Source organism: Esox lucius, chromosome 23 (genome assembly GCF_011004845.1).
Source record: "Esox lucius isolate fEsoLuc1 chromosome 23, fEsoLuc1.pri, whole genome shotgun sequence".
In the NCBI taxonomy this organism is placed as follows: domain Eukaryota; kingdom Metazoa; phylum Chordata; class Actinopteri; order Esociformes; family Esocidae; genus Esox; species Esox lucius.
In genome coordinates this window covers 25,341,539-25,362,197 of record NC_047591.1, presented here as the reverse complement: position 1 = coordinate 25,362,197, position 20,659 = coordinate 25,341,539, and the positions used below count along the sequence as shown (strand labels likewise).

General features: G+C 39.5%; 1 protein-coding gene across 1 annotated transcript; it reads right to left on the bottom strand.

Annotated features, from left to right (window-relative positions):
• Positions 1-13,114: 13,114 nt before the first annotated feature.
• LOC105027123 (claudin-23-like) lies at positions 13,115-15,410 on the bottom strand. The gene has a single exon (XM_010899054.5). The coding sequence runs from the start codon at positions 15,238-15,240 to the stop codon at positions 14,434-14,436; it is 807 nt and encodes a 268-aa protein (XP_010897356.2). The 5' UTR covers positions 15,241-15,410; the 3' UTR covers positions 13,115-14,433.
• Between the last annotated feature and the right edge of the window lie 5,249 nt (positions 15,411-20,659).

Below are 20,659 nucleotides of genomic sequence, written 5' to 3'. Positions count from 1 at the left end.
TCCCTATCCTCTCCCTCCCTGCTCCCTCCTCACAACAGGTCCCGAAGGAGCAGCGGAGTAACCCCAGATCCGGGAAGGGAGCTGTAAAGGGCCGTCCCCATCCAGGACCCTGTGTCACTACAAGAAACTTCCTAATTACAATCCTCAGAGGAAGAATCAGAGGACGACGATGCACAGCAACCGATCCTCCCCATCCCCCCAACAGTGCCCTCCTCTCCCCTGGAGCAAGACACTGCGGCAGGCTCACCGACAACGGGACAACAGCCAGACAGAGAAGGGGACCCTGACCCCCCTACCCCACCACAGAAGGGCCCACCGGCACAAAGATGACTGCCATTCGGTAAGCCCACGGTCATCGCTCCCCTGTCACTCCGCAGTCCCTTTCGTCATATGAACACACTCAACAAATCAAAGGACTGGAGGATTCAGTACAAGAACAAGACTCCAACCTCTCCAGGATGCCTCCTTTTGACCAACAGGACCTCCAGATTGAAAGCTACCCCGGGGCCACCTTCAAAAACACTGAGGTCCTACTGACCAAGTCCAGACCCTCCCCCTTGGTTCAGAAGCTTGTCTTATCCTTTGGAATCAACAACAAGGCACAGCTCCCGGAGAAGACCTCCATCAAACAGCTCCAGGGCGCAGTCAGAGCAGCCGGGAGGGCCTGCCCTAATGCACAAATCTTTGTCCCCCTCATTAACTTTTCTCCTAATCTGCCGCAGCAGGAGAGAGAGAACCTTACCAGACTGAACGGGCACATCACCAAGCACTTCCTCTCCATCCCGAAACTGCCTGGGGAACTGTTCGACGTCGAGAGGGACAACGTGCACTGGTCCCAGCAGACGGCACAGTGCCTACTCGACCATTGGTGCACATATTTAAACATGTAAGCCCCGTGAGCCCCATAACAGATACGGGGAATAAGAGTAAGAAGGCAAATTGAAGGAGTAGGGTAGCATGTGCAAATGAAAGGCAAAAATAGCAGCAATGACATGTACCTGTAGACAACTGAAAACTTCCTCGTCATTGTCAGTGATCAGGCCTACCACTGTCTGCGAACTTGACAATGTTTTTGGAGATGTGTACAGGAACGCAGTCATGGGTGAAGAGGGAGTACAGGAGGGGGATCAGCACACAGCTTCTATTAGTTTATGGGTGGTGACATCATTGGTGCAGATGTTGATGTAATCCAGAACGGAGGAAGCATATGATTCAGTATCCGTATGGGAGTCAAGGGTGGCTTGAGTGCCAAACATACTCCAGTCTGTGTGTTGAAACAGGTGTTGTAGTAGTGAGTCTGACCCCTCTGGCCACACTTTGACTGTCCTCACTGATGGCTTCAACCGTTTAATGAGGGGTAAATACTTAGGGAGTAGAAACAATGAGAGGTGGTCAGACTGACCCAGGTGGGGGAGGTGAATAAGGGTATAGTCTACATACATTTAATTTAGTGGGTTGTCTTTAAATCAATGAAACAATGTTTTTTTATGTCACAGAGTCAAGGGTTGTGATAATGTAGTCAGTCAACTGTCACCGACTCAGTCCCAACAAGTCTACCTGTTCTTAATGGATTATTTGACAGACCAATCCGTTGAAGGTAACACATTCATTCCTTCTACTGAAAATACATTGTCACATGGTATGTATCCTAGTTTTAGCCTACTGACGATGCCCTAATGTCCAGCATAGAGCAGCGCAAACTGGCACAGCGTTGCCCAGGGTGCACAGGTGGATAGTCGATTAGAACTGCCTTGTCAAGCCGCTCTATAGTGACTCCTTGCGTTAAGGTCAGGTGCTCGTAACGTAATTATTGTCGTATCATTGGGGAATGCCATACAATTGCCGGTGTGTGCTTGGTGAAAGCTTCCGGGTTGATTGAGCTTTGTAAAAATTATCAGAGAGGCTTGGTGAGATTTACTTGGAGGAAGCGTGCATTGATCTTTGTGGAGTTGCCGCAATAAGACCATGATCAGGAATAGCAAAATTGGTGAGGGAGAATAATTGATATATTTTTTAAAAAAAAAACTTTATAATCTGTCTAATTATTTTTAGAGTGGATGCGAATACTCTGCAGACAGTCTGCACGTTATCCTCTTTGTCATAATTTCATTAAAAATCCAATGTGCTGTACAGGGCCAAAACACGAAATGTGTCACTGTCCAATTAGTCTCAGGAGGGCATGATCTTTTCTCTGATTCTCATACATTTGACTTGCCTATCTTTCATTAATTACATAGAGTTCTTAACTTTTCTACTTCAATACATCTTGGGTAATATGTCTGGATTTCATGGGGCTCTTAAAAGTTAAAAGTGAGGGGAGAGGGGGTGGAGCTAAACGGTTAGAGCATTGCACTTGAAACAGTAGAGTCACCCGGCACAGCCAGAAGAGGACTGGTCACCCCTCTGAGCCTGGGTCCTCTCTAGGTTTCTTCCTAAAATGCGACCTTCTTAGGGAGTTTTTCCTAGCCACTGAAATTCAACACTACTGTTGTTTGCTCCTTGGGGTTTAAGGCCGGGTGTCTCTGTAAAGCACTTTGTGACAACTGCTGTTGTAAAAAGGGCTTTATAAATACATTTGATTGATTGATTGAATTGCTTTTTTAAATAGCTTTCTCTAAAAAGATTAGGTTATATCTTCGGATAATATTGCTCTATGGTTTGTAAAAACAAAAACATTAACAAACATTTACCAGTAGTTCTAGCTAAGAATTTGTGCTCTCAACTTTCCACTAAAGTTTGTTGCCACCAGTTATTGTACTATAGGGTTAGGGTTAGAGATTATATCAAATTAACAGTAAAGTATGCATTTGTTACATTTGTCATACTTCACCAAATCTCAATAGTTAATTCCACAGACATTGTTTTCTGTAAGCAAGGCTCAAATAAAAGGTTGGGATAATGGCAGTAACTAGCCATATGTAAAAAGAGTAGGCTATACATTAGGGTGCATCAAAAAACAAGGCCCGATGGATGGCCAAGCTGCTCTATACTCTCAAGCTGGCTTTGATGGAGCAGCGCATCGCGTTGCTTCCCCAGGGCACAATCACCACACGGCAGCAGGTGCCGAATATTCGGGCATTTGCCATTTTCATTACACACATTTATGCAAAGTGGTGGTTGACCTGCAAGAAAGCTGTAGAGGCTGCCTGGAATGACCTGACACTCTACCACCACCCGCAGGCATACAAGGCTGTAGATGAGGGCATTGTAGCATCTGCGATCAAGGGGCTGGAGAGGCATCGCTGGTACCTGACAGGTGAGATGCTACCCCTGGCTCTCTTCAGCAGCAAGGTGCCCAATGATGACAAGCGTGCACTTGCCAGAGCCATCTTGGAGCACAAGCCCACTGATCTCCCCATGCACATCCCCTGAGCAGTGCTTTGGCATTGGCTTTGGCAAGCCAAAGTTCCCCACCCTCTTGCCAACCACCAGCTTGGCTGAACTCGCCAATATGTGGGATTGCATTGTGGGATTGTTGAGATTGCGGATTGTTGACGTGCTGTACGCTGCCTGCTGTTACCTACCTGGCAATCTGCAAACATTTTTCAAATTTACTCTATATAAACTAATTGGTCAAAATTCTATTTTAAGAGTTTTACCAACGCAATATTTTTATCTGTTGACCTCTTACCCAACTTTACTGCACCGGGACTCTTTTTGGACATAATTAACGGAACTACTCACCCCTGAACACCCGAGGCTAAGTATCATTACAATGCCTTATCACTGTAATTGTTGTAGCAACAACACGGAGGAAAACTATCGTCTTCAGTTAAAGATAGCAGAGTTAGAGGCTCGGCTTCTGACGCAAATGACAGGCAAGGATTATGCTAGTGTAGAAATAGAAAAAGCTGCGTCAGTGCCACCAGGAAGAAACGATAGTTTTGTTAGCCCGCCGGCACAGCTCCTGCAGCCGGGCAAGAACTTTCTCTTGGTCACTGGGAAGAAATGCCGTCGACCAGTTAAACCTGAATCGTTGCTAAATCCAACTGAGACTTTCAACAGGTTTTCCCCACTGGAGTCGGAGTCAAGGGCCGAGCCGTCTTCGGAGGGGAATGATCGGCAGGCATGTTCTACCGGTGGCCTTGAAAAACTGAAAACTTTAGTCATTGGCGATTTCATTAACCGCAGTATTAGACTAAAGAATCAGCCGGCGATCGTACACTGTTTACCGGGGGGCAGAGCTACCGACCTAGCCGCAAATCTAGGACTGGTGCTAGCGAAGTCTAAAACTGGCAAGTATAGAGAGTACAGAGATATTGTTATTCACGTTGGCACCAAACAAGCTAGAAAGATGTGTCGGCATCGAATAATTGTCTCTGGCCCCCTCCCAGCTAGGGGTGGTGACAAGCTCTACAGCAGACTTGCGCAACTCAATTGCTGGCTGAAAACGGAGTTCTGCCCGTCGCAGGAGGTTGAGTTTGTAGATAACTGGCTTTCTTTTTGGGACTCTCCCAGAAATAGGGCCAGGCTTGATCTGCTGAGGAGCAACGGACTCCATCCTAGCTGGAGTGGTGCTCTTCTTTTATCTAGGAACATTGACAGGAGTCTCACTCCTATAGCCTTAACACGAGATAGAGTGCAGGTCAGGCCGCAGGCTGTTAGCCCGCCTGCTAGCATAGTGGAGTCTGTCGATAGCATAGCCAGAGTAGTTAGTACAGGTTTACCTATTGCCACTGTGACTCGTTCCAGGCTGAGAAAAGTTAAACAAGGTAGTGCTAACAAAAACAACCTTATTAAGATAAAGCCTTCCTCCGCCTCGGTCACAAATAAAAATAAAAATGACTCTATCACCTCACATCTCAAAATGGGACTCCAAAATGTTAGATCCCTTGCTCCAAAGGCAGTTGCCGTAAATGGATTAATCTCTGACCATAAACTAGATGTTATCGGTTTATGTGAAACATGGCTAAAGCCTAATTAATTCACTGCCTTAAATGAGGCCTCTCCTACTGGTTATACTAGTGATCATATCCCTCATGCGTCCCGAAAAGAGGGGGTGTTGCTAATATTTATGACAGTAAATATAAATGTACTCTCAAACATATCACTTAGTTTCATTCTTTTGAAGTTTTACTAATGAAAGTTAACCAGGCTGATAAATCGTTTTACCTAGCTACTATTTATAGGCCCCCTGGGCCATACACAATGTTCCTTACTGAGTTTCCAGAATTCTTGTCTAACCTTGTAGTCATGGCAGATAGTATTCTAATTTTTGGCCATTTCAATATTCATATGGAAAAGTCCAATGATCCTCTTCAAAAAGCCTTTCAAGCCATAATTGACTCAATGGGTTTTATCCAACATATCTCAGGTCCAACACATTGCCACAATCACACCTTAGATTAAGTCCTGTCACGAGAAATAGATATTGTAGATCTAATAATTTACCCCCAAAATCCTGGATTATCGAATCACTGTCTTTTTACATTTACCATTAAAACAAGAAATCCACTTGCTCCACAGACAATGAGTTTCAAAAGATGTACTATAAATTCTCGGACTACAAATAAATTCCTTGATATTCTTACAAGTTCGCTCATTAACGACAGAGTAAATAAATCTGTAAACGATCAAATCGAGGATCTAAACTCAATACTGCGAAATACATTAGACACCACAGTTGCACCACTAAAAACTAAAGAAATACGCAACAAGAAACTTGCTCCCTGGTACACAGACAATACTAGAGCACTTAAGCAAGCCTCCAGAAAATTTTAGCGAAAGTGGCGCTCCACCAAGTTGGAAGTATTTAGACTAGCCTGGATAAACAGTACACTACAATACCGAAAAACACTCACGTCTGCTCGATCAGCTTATTTCTCCAACCTGATTGGGGTGAACAAATACAATCCAAAATTTCTCTTTGATACAGTTGCAAAGTTAACAAAAAAGCAAAGCTTAGCAAGTGAAGTGGGTCTTCACTTTAGTTGTAATGAATACACAAACTACTTTGATGAAAAGATCATCACCATTAGAAAACAAATAACTGACTCCTCCTTAAATAGTTATGGTCCTCAAAATCTCAGTTGTCCAAAACATGTCCTGAACCTCCCTGACCAGGTGTCAATGGGGATACTTGAATTTTTTGATACTGTATCGCTCGACACATTTACTTAATTTGTAATGAGTTCTAAACCCACAAACTCCCAGCTAGACCCGATTCCAACAAAATTACTTAAGGAGGTATTTCCTGTGCTAGGTCAGCCAATGCTGAACATAATAAATTGCTGTACCAAACACACTAAAAATAGCGGAAATTAAGCCTCTTCTAAAAAAATCTGGATCCCGACATAGTAAACAGTTATAGGCCAATATCAAACCTCCCGTTCCTCTCATTAATCTTAGAAAAATGTGTTTCCCAACAACTGAATGCCTTCCTAAAGACAAATAACATTTATGAAATATTCCAGTCCGGTTTCAGATCCCATCATAGTACTGAGACTGCACTCGTGAAGGTAAAAAGTGACCTTCTAATGGCCTCGGACATAGGCTCTGCATCCGTCCTGTTGCTTCTTGATCTTAGTGCTGCTTTTGACACCATTGATCACTCCCTTCTCTTAGAGAGACTGGAAACTCATATTGGGCTACGTGGACATGTTCTAGCCTGGTTTAAATCTTATTTATCTGAAAGATATCAGTTTGTTAGTGTGGATGGCATATCCTCTGACAAGTCAAAGGTATGCTTTGGTGTTCCTCAAGGCTCGGTTCTGGGCCCATTATTGTTCTCACTATTTATGCTCCCTCTGGGCGATGTAATCCGAAATCACAATGTAAACTTTCACTGTTATGCTGATGACACACAGTTATATATTTCAATGAAGGATGGAGAAGCCCCTAAATTAGCTACTTTGGAAGCATGCGTTTCAGATATTAGGAAGTGGATGACAGAGAATTTCTTGCTCTTAAACTCAAGGAAAACAGAAATGCTCGCTTTAGGACCCGAGAAACAAATTGCGTTGTTAGCAGATCTCACCGTGAACCTCGACGGCTGCATGGTCGTATCCCAAAAAACTGTAAAAAACCTTGGCGTTACCCTTGACCCTGACCTCTCCTTAGAAGAACATAAAAAATATGTCTCAAGAGTTGCTTATTTACATCTTCGAAACATTGCAAAAATTAGAAACTTTCTATCAAAAACTGATGGAGATAAATTAATCCATGCTTTCGTTACTTCTAGACTAGATTACTGCAATGCTCTTCTCTCTGGTTATCCAGACAAACTAATAAATAAACTTCAATTAGTGCTGCACACGGCTACTAGAATCCTAACTAGAACAAAAAAAATTGAACACATTACTCCAGAATTAGCCTCTTTACACTGGTCTGCCTGTTAGGGCTAGGTTTTATTGTTAACCCTTGGTAGCCTATGGGGCTTTCGGCCGGATTTCACTACTGGGACATTTTGGGTCCTAGATTCATTTCTGTAACAGATACAACCTATTATGATGTATCCTGGTAATAGCAACCCCTCTGGCTACAATAAAAACACATAAAAACAGACTTCTGGGTCACTATTTATAAAACTCATCTGTTTGAAAGGCAAAAAAATTGTTTTCGGAAAACATTTCTGCCATTCAGCATCAAGATTTATTTTTGAAAGCATTATGAGATTTTGTGTCAATGGTATTTCCTCATACTTTCATGCCTTTACTATCAAATTACACTGTAATTGGGTTGAAAATAATGAAATAATTATATAATAGAAGGTAAAAAATATAGGCACCCCCAAAAAATGAGGTTCTTCAACCTAGAAATGAAACACTATAACATGAAAGATGATAAAGCAATAAAACGGTTCCTTTACGTGTAATGACTCAAAACGGCCAGCAGATGGCAGCACTAGATCGCTAGTTACGTTTGGACTTATATATTTTATAAACTCAGAAAAATTACCAACTTCTTCCCAAAAACTCAAGAACATCCCCATACTATTTTGACTAAATATTAATTTTTATATCTTATATATAATTCAAACGATGTATTATGGTTCAAAACATATATAGTGATGTACACGCTTGTAATATTCATAGTAGTGTACAAATGAGCCTTTCTAAGATGCATTGGCAATGTCGTTGCCTGGTGAAAGGTTCTCATAGCAACCCAAACTATACAACTTTACAACCCATATTATACACGGACAACCCCAATTATACACGGAACGCTTCCGGAAAGTGGCTACAAATAATATACCATTGGAATCGGACCATTATGGCAAATCTATTTTTCGAAATATTTATGCAAATGAGCACTGTCCGCGATATCGCGGACGTCGACTATGGATGGTAAAGGTCCAACCCTATCTTTGACCCAGAAGAAACACACAAACCTTCTTTATGACCCTGCCCCAAGAGCCCCAAAACCAGACCACTTCCTCTGATAAGTCCAGTCTTCCACTTTTCTTCCATTCTAAGGCCTCCTAACCCATAAGTCAGGGCTCTCACCTTTGCATCCCTCATTACCAAAGCCATTATTATTATTTTCCTTATGCGTTCACTATTCACTTACTTTAAAAACCCTTTATACAAATCTTAAAACAAGTTACAGTCATTAAAAAGTCATAGTAAAAAGCTAGTCCTTAAACTGTATACACACACACACACTCCCTGCCCCAAGAGCCCTAAAACCAGACTCCTTCCTTCATTGAAAACCAGACACCCTCCATCACCCTGACCCTCCTTGACCAGCCCGACTTCCTCTGAGGAGTACCACAGCCCCTCCCGGACCATAAGAAATACAGGCTCATCTCCCTCCCGTGAGAAACAAATTTAAAAATACATCATACAACTATGAAAACAAATAAATCACTTTTATTACCCAAACATCTAGGGTCAACTTCAGAAAAACCACCCTTCCCTAAAAGACACCCGTGAAGTCCGGAAATGACTCCTTTTTACCTTTTGACATAAATTATTAATCCCTTTTACCTTCCTGTCACACCCCTAAAAGGTCAAAGGTCAATCCCAAAAGCCATAAATTAGACAATGAACACATGAACGTGTAATAAAGTGTATACTATCCCTATCTAGCCTTGAGTGGAACAATTATTCAGGTTGACCTCTTATTTGTGTAAAGATTCCTTGGACATGAAGGTGGTTAGGTTTTAGGTAGAGTCGTGTTCTACAGGTGATCTGTGAATTACAAAGAACAGAAATATAAACACATTCATCCCATTTCATGAGATGAAATAAAATGTCCCTGGAATTTTCCATATAGAAAGCTTTGTTAGATATTGTCCACATTTGATCAGTGAACAGAATAATAAACTCAAAGTCTGAGGAGAACTTTTGTATTATTATGAGCATTCAAGATGCTAAGCTACAGTAGTAGATTTTTAGTATTTGCTCCATTTCCAGATCTCTGCCGTGACCACTTCAATGTTCTCCTCCACCCTATTCCAGGAGGGTGGTGTGACCACTGACTTCAGTGTTCTCCTCCAGGCTAACCCAGGCAGGTGGTGTGACCACTGGCATCACTGCGTTCTCCTCCATACCTACCCAGGAGGGCGGTGTGACCACTGACATCACGGTTTTCGCCTCCACCCTAACCTAGGAAGGTGGTGTGGCTGGGAGTTTGGATCTGCAGTCCTGTTCGGTGTAGCTTTGTCATCGACATGGTCTGTGTGTGGTTCAGAACCCAATCAGAACCTGTGAGTGTCTCATGGGCTACAAGTGAGAGTTGTTTTAGGACACTGTCAATGGTGCCATCAGTATTCCACTCACACTGGGTGTGCTGGCCTTTATCACTGGCTTCGTCATCCTCTATTTCCGCCTTGCTGTCATCAGGCGGAGGGTCAAGAGGAGGTCACTCAAGAATCATAATCCAAAAAAAGAAGTATAAACAGGGTGAGCCCACGGGAAAACCCTTTATAAACAGGGTGAGCCCATGGTAAAACCTTTTATAAACAGGGTGAGCCCATGGTAAAACATTTTATAAACAGGGTGAGCCCGTGGTAAAACCTTTTATAAACAGGGTGAGCCCATGGTAAAACATTTTATAAACAGGGTGAACCCATGGGAAAACCCTTTATAAACAGGGTGAGCCCTTTGGAAAACCCATTATATACGGGGTGAGCCCATGGGAAAACCCTTTATAAACAGGGTGAGCCCATGGTAAAACCTTTTATAAACAGGGTGAGCCCAGGGGAAAACCCTTTATAAACAGGGTGAGCCCAACAGGGGGAGCCCATTGGAAAACCATTTATATACAGGGTGAGCCCATGGGAAAAACCTTCTTGCAGTACTTCATGTTTTTTGTGTTCATGTAGGAAAGCTGCAGCCACAGGGTGTAATGGCCTGGAGAGAGAACTTCTATAGCGGGGAAAGCCACAGGGTGTAATGGAATGAAAAATGTGTGCATCTTTACTTGAATTGTGACCACAATCTTGTCTGCAATAAATAGATGGAAATGTGAGATACAAAGCAGATACAAAACTGCACATATTTCACCAGGTGTAATTACAAGTAAATTTGTGTTTGGAGTGCCAGCTGTTTATATATGGATTATACACTGTGTAATTGGGTTTTGTCTGTTTGTTAGAATTTTATGTCCTTCATCAGAAAATATTATTTTCAGCAGGTTTCCACCCCTGGATCCGATCCCTCTGTTAAGACATGCTGTATTTTTGTTACGTTGTTACATTGTTCTCTCACTGATCCTTGGCTGTTTGGTTTATATGGTAATGTCTTCTTTTTCCTGACTGGGTAAAAGTGCCTGACAGGTTAGTGCTGTCTGACTGGTTTGTGTTGCCTGGCTGTTTCAGAGCTCTCTCTGTGACTCATGGGAAATGACTGATACCACACCTAAGGAATGAAAACATTCACATGCTCCAAAACATGACAGGAATGTCAGTGTTGCTATTCCTTGTTCTGTTAGACAGTGAGGGTGTGAAATTGAATTTGTTTACCATATTTTGCTCTATGACTGTGCTTTGATAAAAAGTGAATATAAGTTTCTTCATCTCAATGTATAATGTTTTCATTTAACTTTTGCAAATTCTTAGGTGAAATTTGAAGATTTTTATGGATTTTTCTTTTGTTTCAAATCCAAGCTGGAATTCCATATCAACTCACTGTAAATTGATGTGAACACAAATCTATAGGACAGACATCACCTCCTTCATAATACCATTTCAATAAAATTATATTTTATTCTGAATAAAATTAGGTAACAGCTTTGCAAGCATGTTTAAAATTGTATGTTATAAGTAACTACACCTGAGTACATTTCTTCTTGTGGTGTGGTTTTTATACTTTCATTTATACTCTATTGTTGGTTCCTCTCTAGGTTTCTTACTAAATGTTGGCCCCTTTTAGGGAGTTTTTCCAAGCCACCATGCTTCAAAATTGTTGATCCTTGGGGTGTCAGGCTGGGTGTTTTGTAAAAGCACTTGGTGACAACTGCTGATGTAAAAAAGGCTTTATACATACATTTGATTGATTACCAACTAACCATTAGGCAAAGTAGAAGCACAGATAGCCTACCAGGTGAATCAATCTTCAACTGGTTGTTGGCGCTGCTAATAGAAAGAGAAAGCTCAGCGGCCAAGCAATGCGAGTGTATGAGATGTGCCAATTTGTTATGTTAACTTTAGCCATTGTGAAAGTTTTAAATAACTGGTGATTGGAAGTAGGACAGGACAAACTGATAAATTGCTCATGATGGAGCTGGTATTCCCTACAGTTAATACATGCTAGAACATGGCAGTGAGATCTCTCTAGCTGTGCCTAACTCTCCTTCCTAGATGTGTCACATCTCAAAAGTAAAGTTTCAAATATTTTCATGAAATGTGATGGGGATCAAATGAATGACTTATTAACTGCTTAATCCAAGGTCAGATGTAGTCTACAACCTGATGTTATATTCTTTTGGGATATTTCCATGCTATAAGGTAGCACTGGTAACTTTCAAATGGTTGAGATGCAAAAAAAAAAACTGTGTCCTCATGTTCATATGACTGGGAAAGTAAATTAAGTGTATTGTAAGAGATAATTTAATATCTTTAATATTGTAAATACTTAAGACTGCCACCTTTTGCTGCCTAAAACAGGATAGTGCCACACTGCCAACAACAATTGAACAGATGTGTTTGTGGGAGCTGGTTTCTATGGAAGATGCTCCTGATATACTTTTCAGACCATTTCACATATTATAATTTGTTTTTGTTTAATACATTATTTCTTAGTTTTGTTTAATTCTGTTGCCTTTGACACTTGCATTTGCCTTTGACACTATTAGCATTATTTGGCAGATACATTGATTATTTAGAATAGGCCAAATTAATGGTGTCCACACTCATCACCAAACAACCTCCTGGGTCATCACCGCAATCAACTCATCCTACAATCAAGAAGCCGTGAATAAAATTAATGGAACAAAGATATATTGAAACGCTTGACAAAAAATTATAACAAGCGTCTATATGGTTTATGTGGACCTTGCTAAAGAAAGCCATAAAATAGCCTATAATTGACAAACACTGAACCTCTGAAATCCCCCAAACCTTTATCATGCTACCGTAGCATGTTTATTTTTTTATATATATATATATATATATATATATATATATTTTTTTTTTTATTAAATGCTTGTAGAAGATAACAAAAAAATAAAAAACTGAACAAAAAAACATTAACAACAACCATTGTCATTGTCATTACAACCTCCAGATTCCCTCAGTCCAGACTAAGTTCCTTCAGTCTTTCAATCCAGAATAAGTGCCAAGTCCTTAAACACTGCCACTGTTCTTATAGCTTTTACATTTTTAGAGAACTCAATAGACTCAAAGTACATTTTCAATTCACGTTTAAATCTCAAAAAAAGAGGAGTGCATTTAGAAAATTTAGATTTGGGAATGTGAAATTTAGCTAACAGAAAAATAAGGTTTATAAAATACATTTATGAAAACCAAAAAGTACATTTCTATATGTAATATCAAAATTAGGATTTACATAACAATTGATAAAATCACATATGTCACACCAAAATGTAACTGTGAAAGAGCAGGTCCAAAATAAATGTAAAGTGGTCTCAGGTTTCTCTGAACAGAAAGAACAGAGGGTATCAATGTCATTCTTAAGTTTGAGGAAGCACATATCTGGGTAAAACCTATGAATTCGTTTAAAGGTGATTTCTCTCGTTTTATTAGTTATCAGGTATTTGTGAGGTAATGTCCAAACTTTTTTCCATGGAATATCACTTACAAAACCATTCCAATAAGAAATTACATATGGCACAGAAACAGACTCCTCCTGAAACAAGACTCGAATTTTCTTATTGTTTTTGGATTTAGAGAAGAAAGGCATTCTTTACCTACAAATGTCTTACACAGATCCACTGAGTGACAAACAGATGAAAAAGAAAATCCTTTATAAAGCATGATATCTCCTTGTGGCACTGCATCAGCCACGATGGCAAATTATTTTGGAGTAACAGGAATTCCATGCCTTACCAAGAACTCAGAATAATTACATATTGAACCATTTTGATTGAAAAGTTGAGATACAATAATAATTCCATTACTAACCCAATTGTCAAAGAAAAGAGATTTATGTTTATACAGTAGGTCCTTATTATTTCCAAATGATATAAGAGTGAGGAGTAAAATTGTGTTTAAAGCTGAGGGACCAAGCTAATAACATTTGCCTATGAAAAAGGGATACTTTAACGGGTATTTTTATTATGCTATAATTACAGGCTAATAAGAATTTTAAACCCACTACTTTGGAAAAAATAACATTAGGGATCAAATTCCAGATAGATGCAGGCTTATTGATAACGTTTTTTATCCAATTTATTTTAAAGGTTTGGTTTAAATTAGTAAAATCAGGAAAGTTTAACCCCCCCTTCTCAATGGTGTTCATAAGTACAGATTTTCTGACAAAATGAGTTTTATTCTACCAGACAAAGTTGAGTAGCATGGTATACATTTTTTTAAGAATGGCGGTGTCAACACTCAAAGAAAGAGCAGCGTATGTAAGCCTTGACAAGCCCTCAGCTTTGGCTAGTAAAATTCTTCCCTTTAATGACAGATCTCGCTGCAGCCACATATAAAGTTTTTTCGGTGTACTCTCAAGTGGATTAAAATTAACAGAGCATCTCTACCGTAGCATGGTTCTCTAACCCTTATGTCTTTAAGTGACATCACAAGACAAAATAGAATACTATGTAATGTACAGAAAATCCAACGATTGTCTAAAATGTTGTCCTTGAATAAAGTAATGTGTAGGATGACAAAACAAACCTGATATTAAATTTCTATTGAAAATGTGTTGTTGCAGTAGACTATTCCACAATTTCATTTTATCAAATCCAAACAAGTTTAGATGTAGTTAAATGTGTTTTGATTAGTTAAAACCACAGGCATACATGTAGAGGTTAATATCCTGGTAAAAACATCATGATATGTCTTTATGTCGAAGGCATGTTATGTCCTCACAAATCAGCATCATAAGCTGGTTTTCTACCCCCATATGAGGTGGTTTTAGCCCGAGGAAAGTCTACCTCTTCCGCCATGGAGTCTTGAGAGTAGGGAACGCTGCTGGCAGTGCTCCGTGTCCGGCTGATGCTGGGCACCTCGATGCGTCGAGGAGGGGGCTTCGTGTGTCTGAAGTGTGCAGTGTTCTCCACGACGCGAGTCTCTCCGCGGTTTTTACCGCCACAACAACGACACATCCCGACAACCATGACGATGCCTCCTAGTACCTCGAAAATACCACCGATGTATCCCAAAACAATACAATAGCCCACGCGAATATCGTTGCTGGTGGTCGTTGCTGTGATGTTCTGGAGGATTTTAGTGTACCATGCAATAGGGATAATCGTCAAGACTCCCGACAGAAAGATGATTAGTCCCCCTAGCCCGGCAACTACCCAGTTAGGATGGTCTCTCCAGCACCGTACCCCAGGGATCGCTGTGCCCAGTCCGATCAAAGTCACTATCAGAGACGCCACCATCAAGCCCTGGGCAATCGGTATAATCTGGTTCTGGAAGTAGATCGTGTCCGGTTGGTTACATTGAACCGTCTGGGATGAGGCGGACGCCTGGCACATGTCCCAGATGCCTTGTTCAAGGTATGTATCAGTTGGCCTCCCGGCAATTGTGTTTATGGTTCTCCAGTTAGGAGCCACTGTTGCAATAAGGTCCAGGAGCAAGCCACATGGGCTAAGGACCATTCCGAAAATAAATATGCCGGGTGTACGCCTCGAGGTCCGGATCCACTGCTCTGTATATCTCGGCATGGTTGGTGAATTGTGGTTACTAGTTTGTTTAAGAGATGCAAACAGGAGCAGCGTAGTCAAAGTAAAACTAAAGTTGACGGTCTAAAGTGTTATCTTAAAAACTTGTCTGACGGAAACTGAGAGCTGGTTCCAAACATATGGGTGTGGTGTCACTGAAAGTTCACCTGTCACAGAGGCAAGCTGGTCCGACCACATAGAATATTTTTATTAAATGCAGTGTGTCTCCATCTTAATAATGGGATTCCTTGTCCACAGTGAGGAATTGTGGGCCGTCACACTCCCACTTAATCGTGTTTTTATATTGGTTGATACATTTCTTCATTTGAATATTTTTTTATTTAACCAAAAGGGAAGTTGACCTCATAAAACAGTTCTCTCCACTTTCAGCAGGGGCAATTCCAAGTTTCAATGTCACTGTCCTGAATGTAACATATGAGTAGCCTACTACACTTGTAGAAACTTAAATAAATTGTTGTTAGGTTTGGGGAGTAGCAAGCAAAAATGTTGTAATAGGATTACATTTACATTTCGAAAAAAGAAAGGTAAAACAACACAAAAAAAGACAAGCCTTGTTCAGCTGGCTGCGAGCAGTGATTGTGGTGAACAAGGGAGGGAGATTGAAGAGCAGTTATTTATGGGCCAAAGACTAATTTCTGAAATTAATTGATGAAGAAGCCAAGACACAATTGAATGCTCTTCAGAACCTTTCAAAGTAAAAACTCTCAATTCAACTCCAAATAAAGCATTGTTGCAAAAACCTTTCTCACACTTTTATTTTGTAGGTAAAATCCCTAAAGAGGAAGTGTTTATAAGAGTAAATGTTGCTGTCATGACTGAGATCTATTTCAGCACCAGCCGCTGTCAAAATAATCTTCACCGCAGTATGATTATTTTGACAGCAGACCAGATATTATTGCTGGTGGGCCAGTTTTGTCCAGTGGGCCGTCTTTTGCCGAACCCTAACCTAGAGTATGGAACGCCATTTGCGAGTAAAAATTAACATTTAACACTTTAAATTAGAAACCGTTTACTGTAGACGGCTAACTAAAAGCTACAGTAGCCTACTTATTATCAAAACATTGACTGTTAACTAAATACTTTCATGAGCATGGAGAAGATGCCAGGAGACGGGCCATTATACCAGGGAGAAGGGCATCAACCCAGCAACAGGACCGGTATCTGCTGCTTTGTACAAGGTGGACAGAGCCATACAAATGAACTCCAGCAGGGTACTGGTGTGCATGTTTCTAACCAAACTGTCAGAAACAGACTCCATGAGGGTGGCATGAGGTCCCGATAGTGGGACCTGTGTTCACAGCCCAGCATTTCTATGGTGGTTTCATTTATTATGCTGTGACCTAGGTAAATGAGTAATTAACAGACCATAGGGTTATCTGTTTATCTGTTGAAGAGATCTTAGCTTGACCAGAGAATGACCGGGCATCTGTTCTGTGTTCAATGTGTGAGTAAAATGAGTAGGGGGCGTGGCCTGTGAAGAAGCTACAAAGATGCCTGTCGTACATAGATTCTTTGATTACTCGGAGTGCGGTCATACTTGGTGATCTGTCGTACCTAGATTCTTTGTTTACTCTGAGTGCGGTCATACTAGGTGATCTGTCGTACCTAGATTCTTTGTTTACTCTGAGTGCGGTCATACTAGGAGATCTGTTGTACCTAGATTCTTTGTTTACTCTGAGTGCGGTCATACTAGGTGATCAGTCGTACCTATATTCTTTGATTACTCTGAGTGCGGTCATACTAGGTGATCTGTCGTACCTAGATTCTTTGTTTACTCTGAGTGCGGTCATACTAGGAGATCTGTTGTACCTAGATTCTTTGTTTACTCTGAGTGCGGTCATACTAGGTGATCAGTCGTACCTAGATTCTTTGATTACTCTGAGTGTGGTCATACTAGGTGATCAGTCGTACCTAGATTCTTTGATTACTCTGAGTGCAGTCATACTAGGTGATCTGTTGTACCTAGATTCTTTGATTACTCTGAGTGCGGTCATACTAGGTGATCAGTCGTACCTAGATTCTTTGATTATTCGGATTGCGTTCATACTAGGTGGCCGTATATCAATTATCCCATGCGCATGTAAAAATGTAAAAAACTTTATATAACTTTGAACCCAAGACCAATATAATTTTCTTTTACATCCTCACTCTAACCTGCTCTTCCTGGGTGAGAGAGCAGTGTGTTTCAAGACAAACAGTCTAACACTTTTATGATGGTGGACATGCCCATTGCAATTCGACCATCTCAACATAAACTGTTTTACTTTCTATATGTAGCTATTGAAGCTTTAATTTATCCACATCTTATCCTAATTTGTTTTATCCCTGACTGGGTTCAGAAATCGGTCTGTAGGCTGCGTCTCTAAACACTATAGTATTTAACAATTGGTACTCAATTGGTTTCATCTTGACTATATTCCACATCCAATTGCATTAGATACAAATAATACTCAGATGGTTAATAATTAATCCTCTGATTATTGTGGACAACTGCTGGGCCTAGTAAATCCTTATGTTAATCTCTTCCTCTCTTTTCTAAATTAAAAAACAACAACAACATACCATGTTTTTAACGTTTTATTTTACATCTACATGTTTAGTGTTCTCAGCCCCTGCCTATGATTCACATGTTCTCCTGGTGTATGGGATTTTAGTGGCTACCACTGTACGTGGGTTTCTGTCCCAAAACCTGCTCTTTCAAACGTCTATCCTCTGTCCTTCATGCCTTTTCTGTCAAATTAAGATGGAAATTGCTGAAAATATTAAAATCACAATAATACATTTAACTGTAAATAGGAAATCATTTGGAACATATTTTATACAATAGCATCCTTGAAATTGTCAGAATGAATGAGGATGTGTTTGTCATATTATACTTCATTGAAACTGATAACATTCTGGAATGTTTTCATAAGAATGTGGCTCTACAGAAACTCTTCTGTCATGACAAGTTACAAAACGTCATGATGAGATTGATGACAGAGGGGAGGATTACTGTATATTCTTAATTTTAATGCAGGAATGATTTACCATCTGGTAAAACAGTCAAGTGAAAATTCTCCCCTTCAATATTACATGATAGACCTGTTGTATTAATTTGTTAAAGATGCAAAAGGAGCGTTGTGTGTGTGTACGGTACACAACTGGAATAAACTACCAGAAGATCTTAGACGTGCCCCAAACATATACATTTTTAAATCCATGACTGTGCGTACGTGTGTGACTGAGCACTAAAACTTAACCACTTACAGCTTTTATAGCTTCCTATGTTTTTATCCCATTTTTTTTTTTTTTATTCTTATTCTGTGTTTTATTATTATGATGTTGTTTTGATGTTTTCATTTGAGTATTTGTTTTTATGTTATTGTTTTTTATATATTTTTTTTTTCTTTGTAAAACACATTGAATTGCTTTTATGTATAAATTGTGCTATATAAAGAAACTTGATTGGTTGCTTGCTACTATATTGCCTTATACCAAAAAAGGTTGTCCTTTGTCTTTGAAGACAATAGTGTACACCTTTGTATGAAATCCTTTTTTTTTTTTTTACTATTTCAAGCACTGTATAGCCTTCAATCCTCAAAACAATGATTGACTGACACATTTTTAGAGAAAGGTATTTTTTTCAAATTTTTTTTTTCCTATTATTGACCTTAAGACGTGCCAGATTCTTGCATACTGTGGCAACTCAAAAATAAACATAATGTTAAGCTTCATTTAACAAAGTGATTTTCTAGTACCAAATTACAAACTAAGCATAAATACTCAACAATAAGATGTTCAAGTTGTGGCTGTTGGAAATGGGGCCTGTCTAGATTTGATCAAAAATGTATTTTTCAAAAAGTGATGGTGCTGTCCTGACTATACTTTGTGATAAGTTGAATGCCACTTTGGTGAATAAAATTACCTATTTCATTCCAAAAACAGCTAAATCTATAAATTATTCCAAATTTATGGCTGCCAGTGTCTATATGTGTGTATTTCTAATAGTTTGCATTCCTACTCCACAAAACTGCAAAACCTGGCCTAAAAAACGCAATCTAAGACCAGTAAATGTTGTACAGGATGTTATTAGGAAATATGTTTTTGCAATTAATTCATAATATGATATTTAGAGAGGAAAGTATTTTCCTCATAATTTCGGTTAGCCACAAGCAACATTTGAGACAGGCTAACCTATTGTTTCTGTAGGTAGTGCTGTTTACCATATTTTGAATTCAGAATAGAGGTAAACTACACTAAGCCACAAATTAGATGAGTGGTTCAAGTTTTGACTGAATTATAACAATGCCAACATAGTGTTTTGAGAAATTAACATTAAATTAACTATATAAAGTATCAGATGGACATTCTCACATACATGTACAAATGAAAGGCTTTTTAATAGTACTGATATCTTGAGAAACAAGCTGTCAAATAGAAATGGCATAAAAAGGGTAAGATATGATTGCCAGAATCTATAGCCAATCCAGTAGCAATAGTAGCATGAGTATATCTCATTCAATAGCTTTCATCCAACAGAAATCGAGAAGGACTGACTGGAAAGTATCCATTGTTTGTGGTTAGGTTGAGGCTGTTACAAGGATTAGAGTCATCCTGGCAACATTAGCGATTTGGTAGCAACAAAAATACATAATTTTTTTCGGATATTGCCTTCAAAATAAAAGACAGATATTAAAACAAAATATTAATAACATTAAATTAATCTATTTTGCCCGCTTTGCTTAGTGTATTTTTTAAAGATAGAGATTATAAAAGGAATATCAACATATTAAAAAATATAAACTAAAGAAAAATGCTTGAGGTTGAGCACTTTGAGATATGGAGATGGAGTAAACTATTGTTGTAAACATTTCATATTTAATAAATTAGTGGATGAATCGTTGATGATGTCATTCTTGTTAATTTGTTGGTGTTCATTAACATTATATAGGCTCTATGGGCTAACTCCTGCAACACTATACTTTCTACCTCCTCCCCCATTGCAACACATTACAATATACTGTACATGGGATACATATTGCATCATAGAGCAAAAACTATTTTATACGCGGCAGTGAATGTATAGTAGGAAATGTTCAGGAGAGTGTTTACTAACCAAACAAAATGGGTTTTGGATGGGCACTGTGTGCTACACCCAGCAACACAATATTGTATCACTCTATCCCCTCTCCTGAACATTTCCTACAGTACATTCACTGCTGCATATAGAATAGTTTTTTTCTGTTTGAGTGAATATGTATTTCATATCCATTGAGTTAGATTGTGGCCAATGGAATGGGCGGAGTAAACATTTCCTAGATTGCTTTCTCTGTGGAATATTCAATAGTTTATGAGACAACATGTATTCCATATTCAGTCATTGGCATTGTCTGAATTTTGCCATTGAAACGTGTTTTAA

What these genes read in the sequence shown, in the direction of transcription:
- LOC105027123 (XM_010899054.5), bottom strand. Translation starts at nt 15,240, where the DNA reads ATGCCGAGATATACAGAGCAGTGGATCCGGACCTCGAGGCGTACACCC.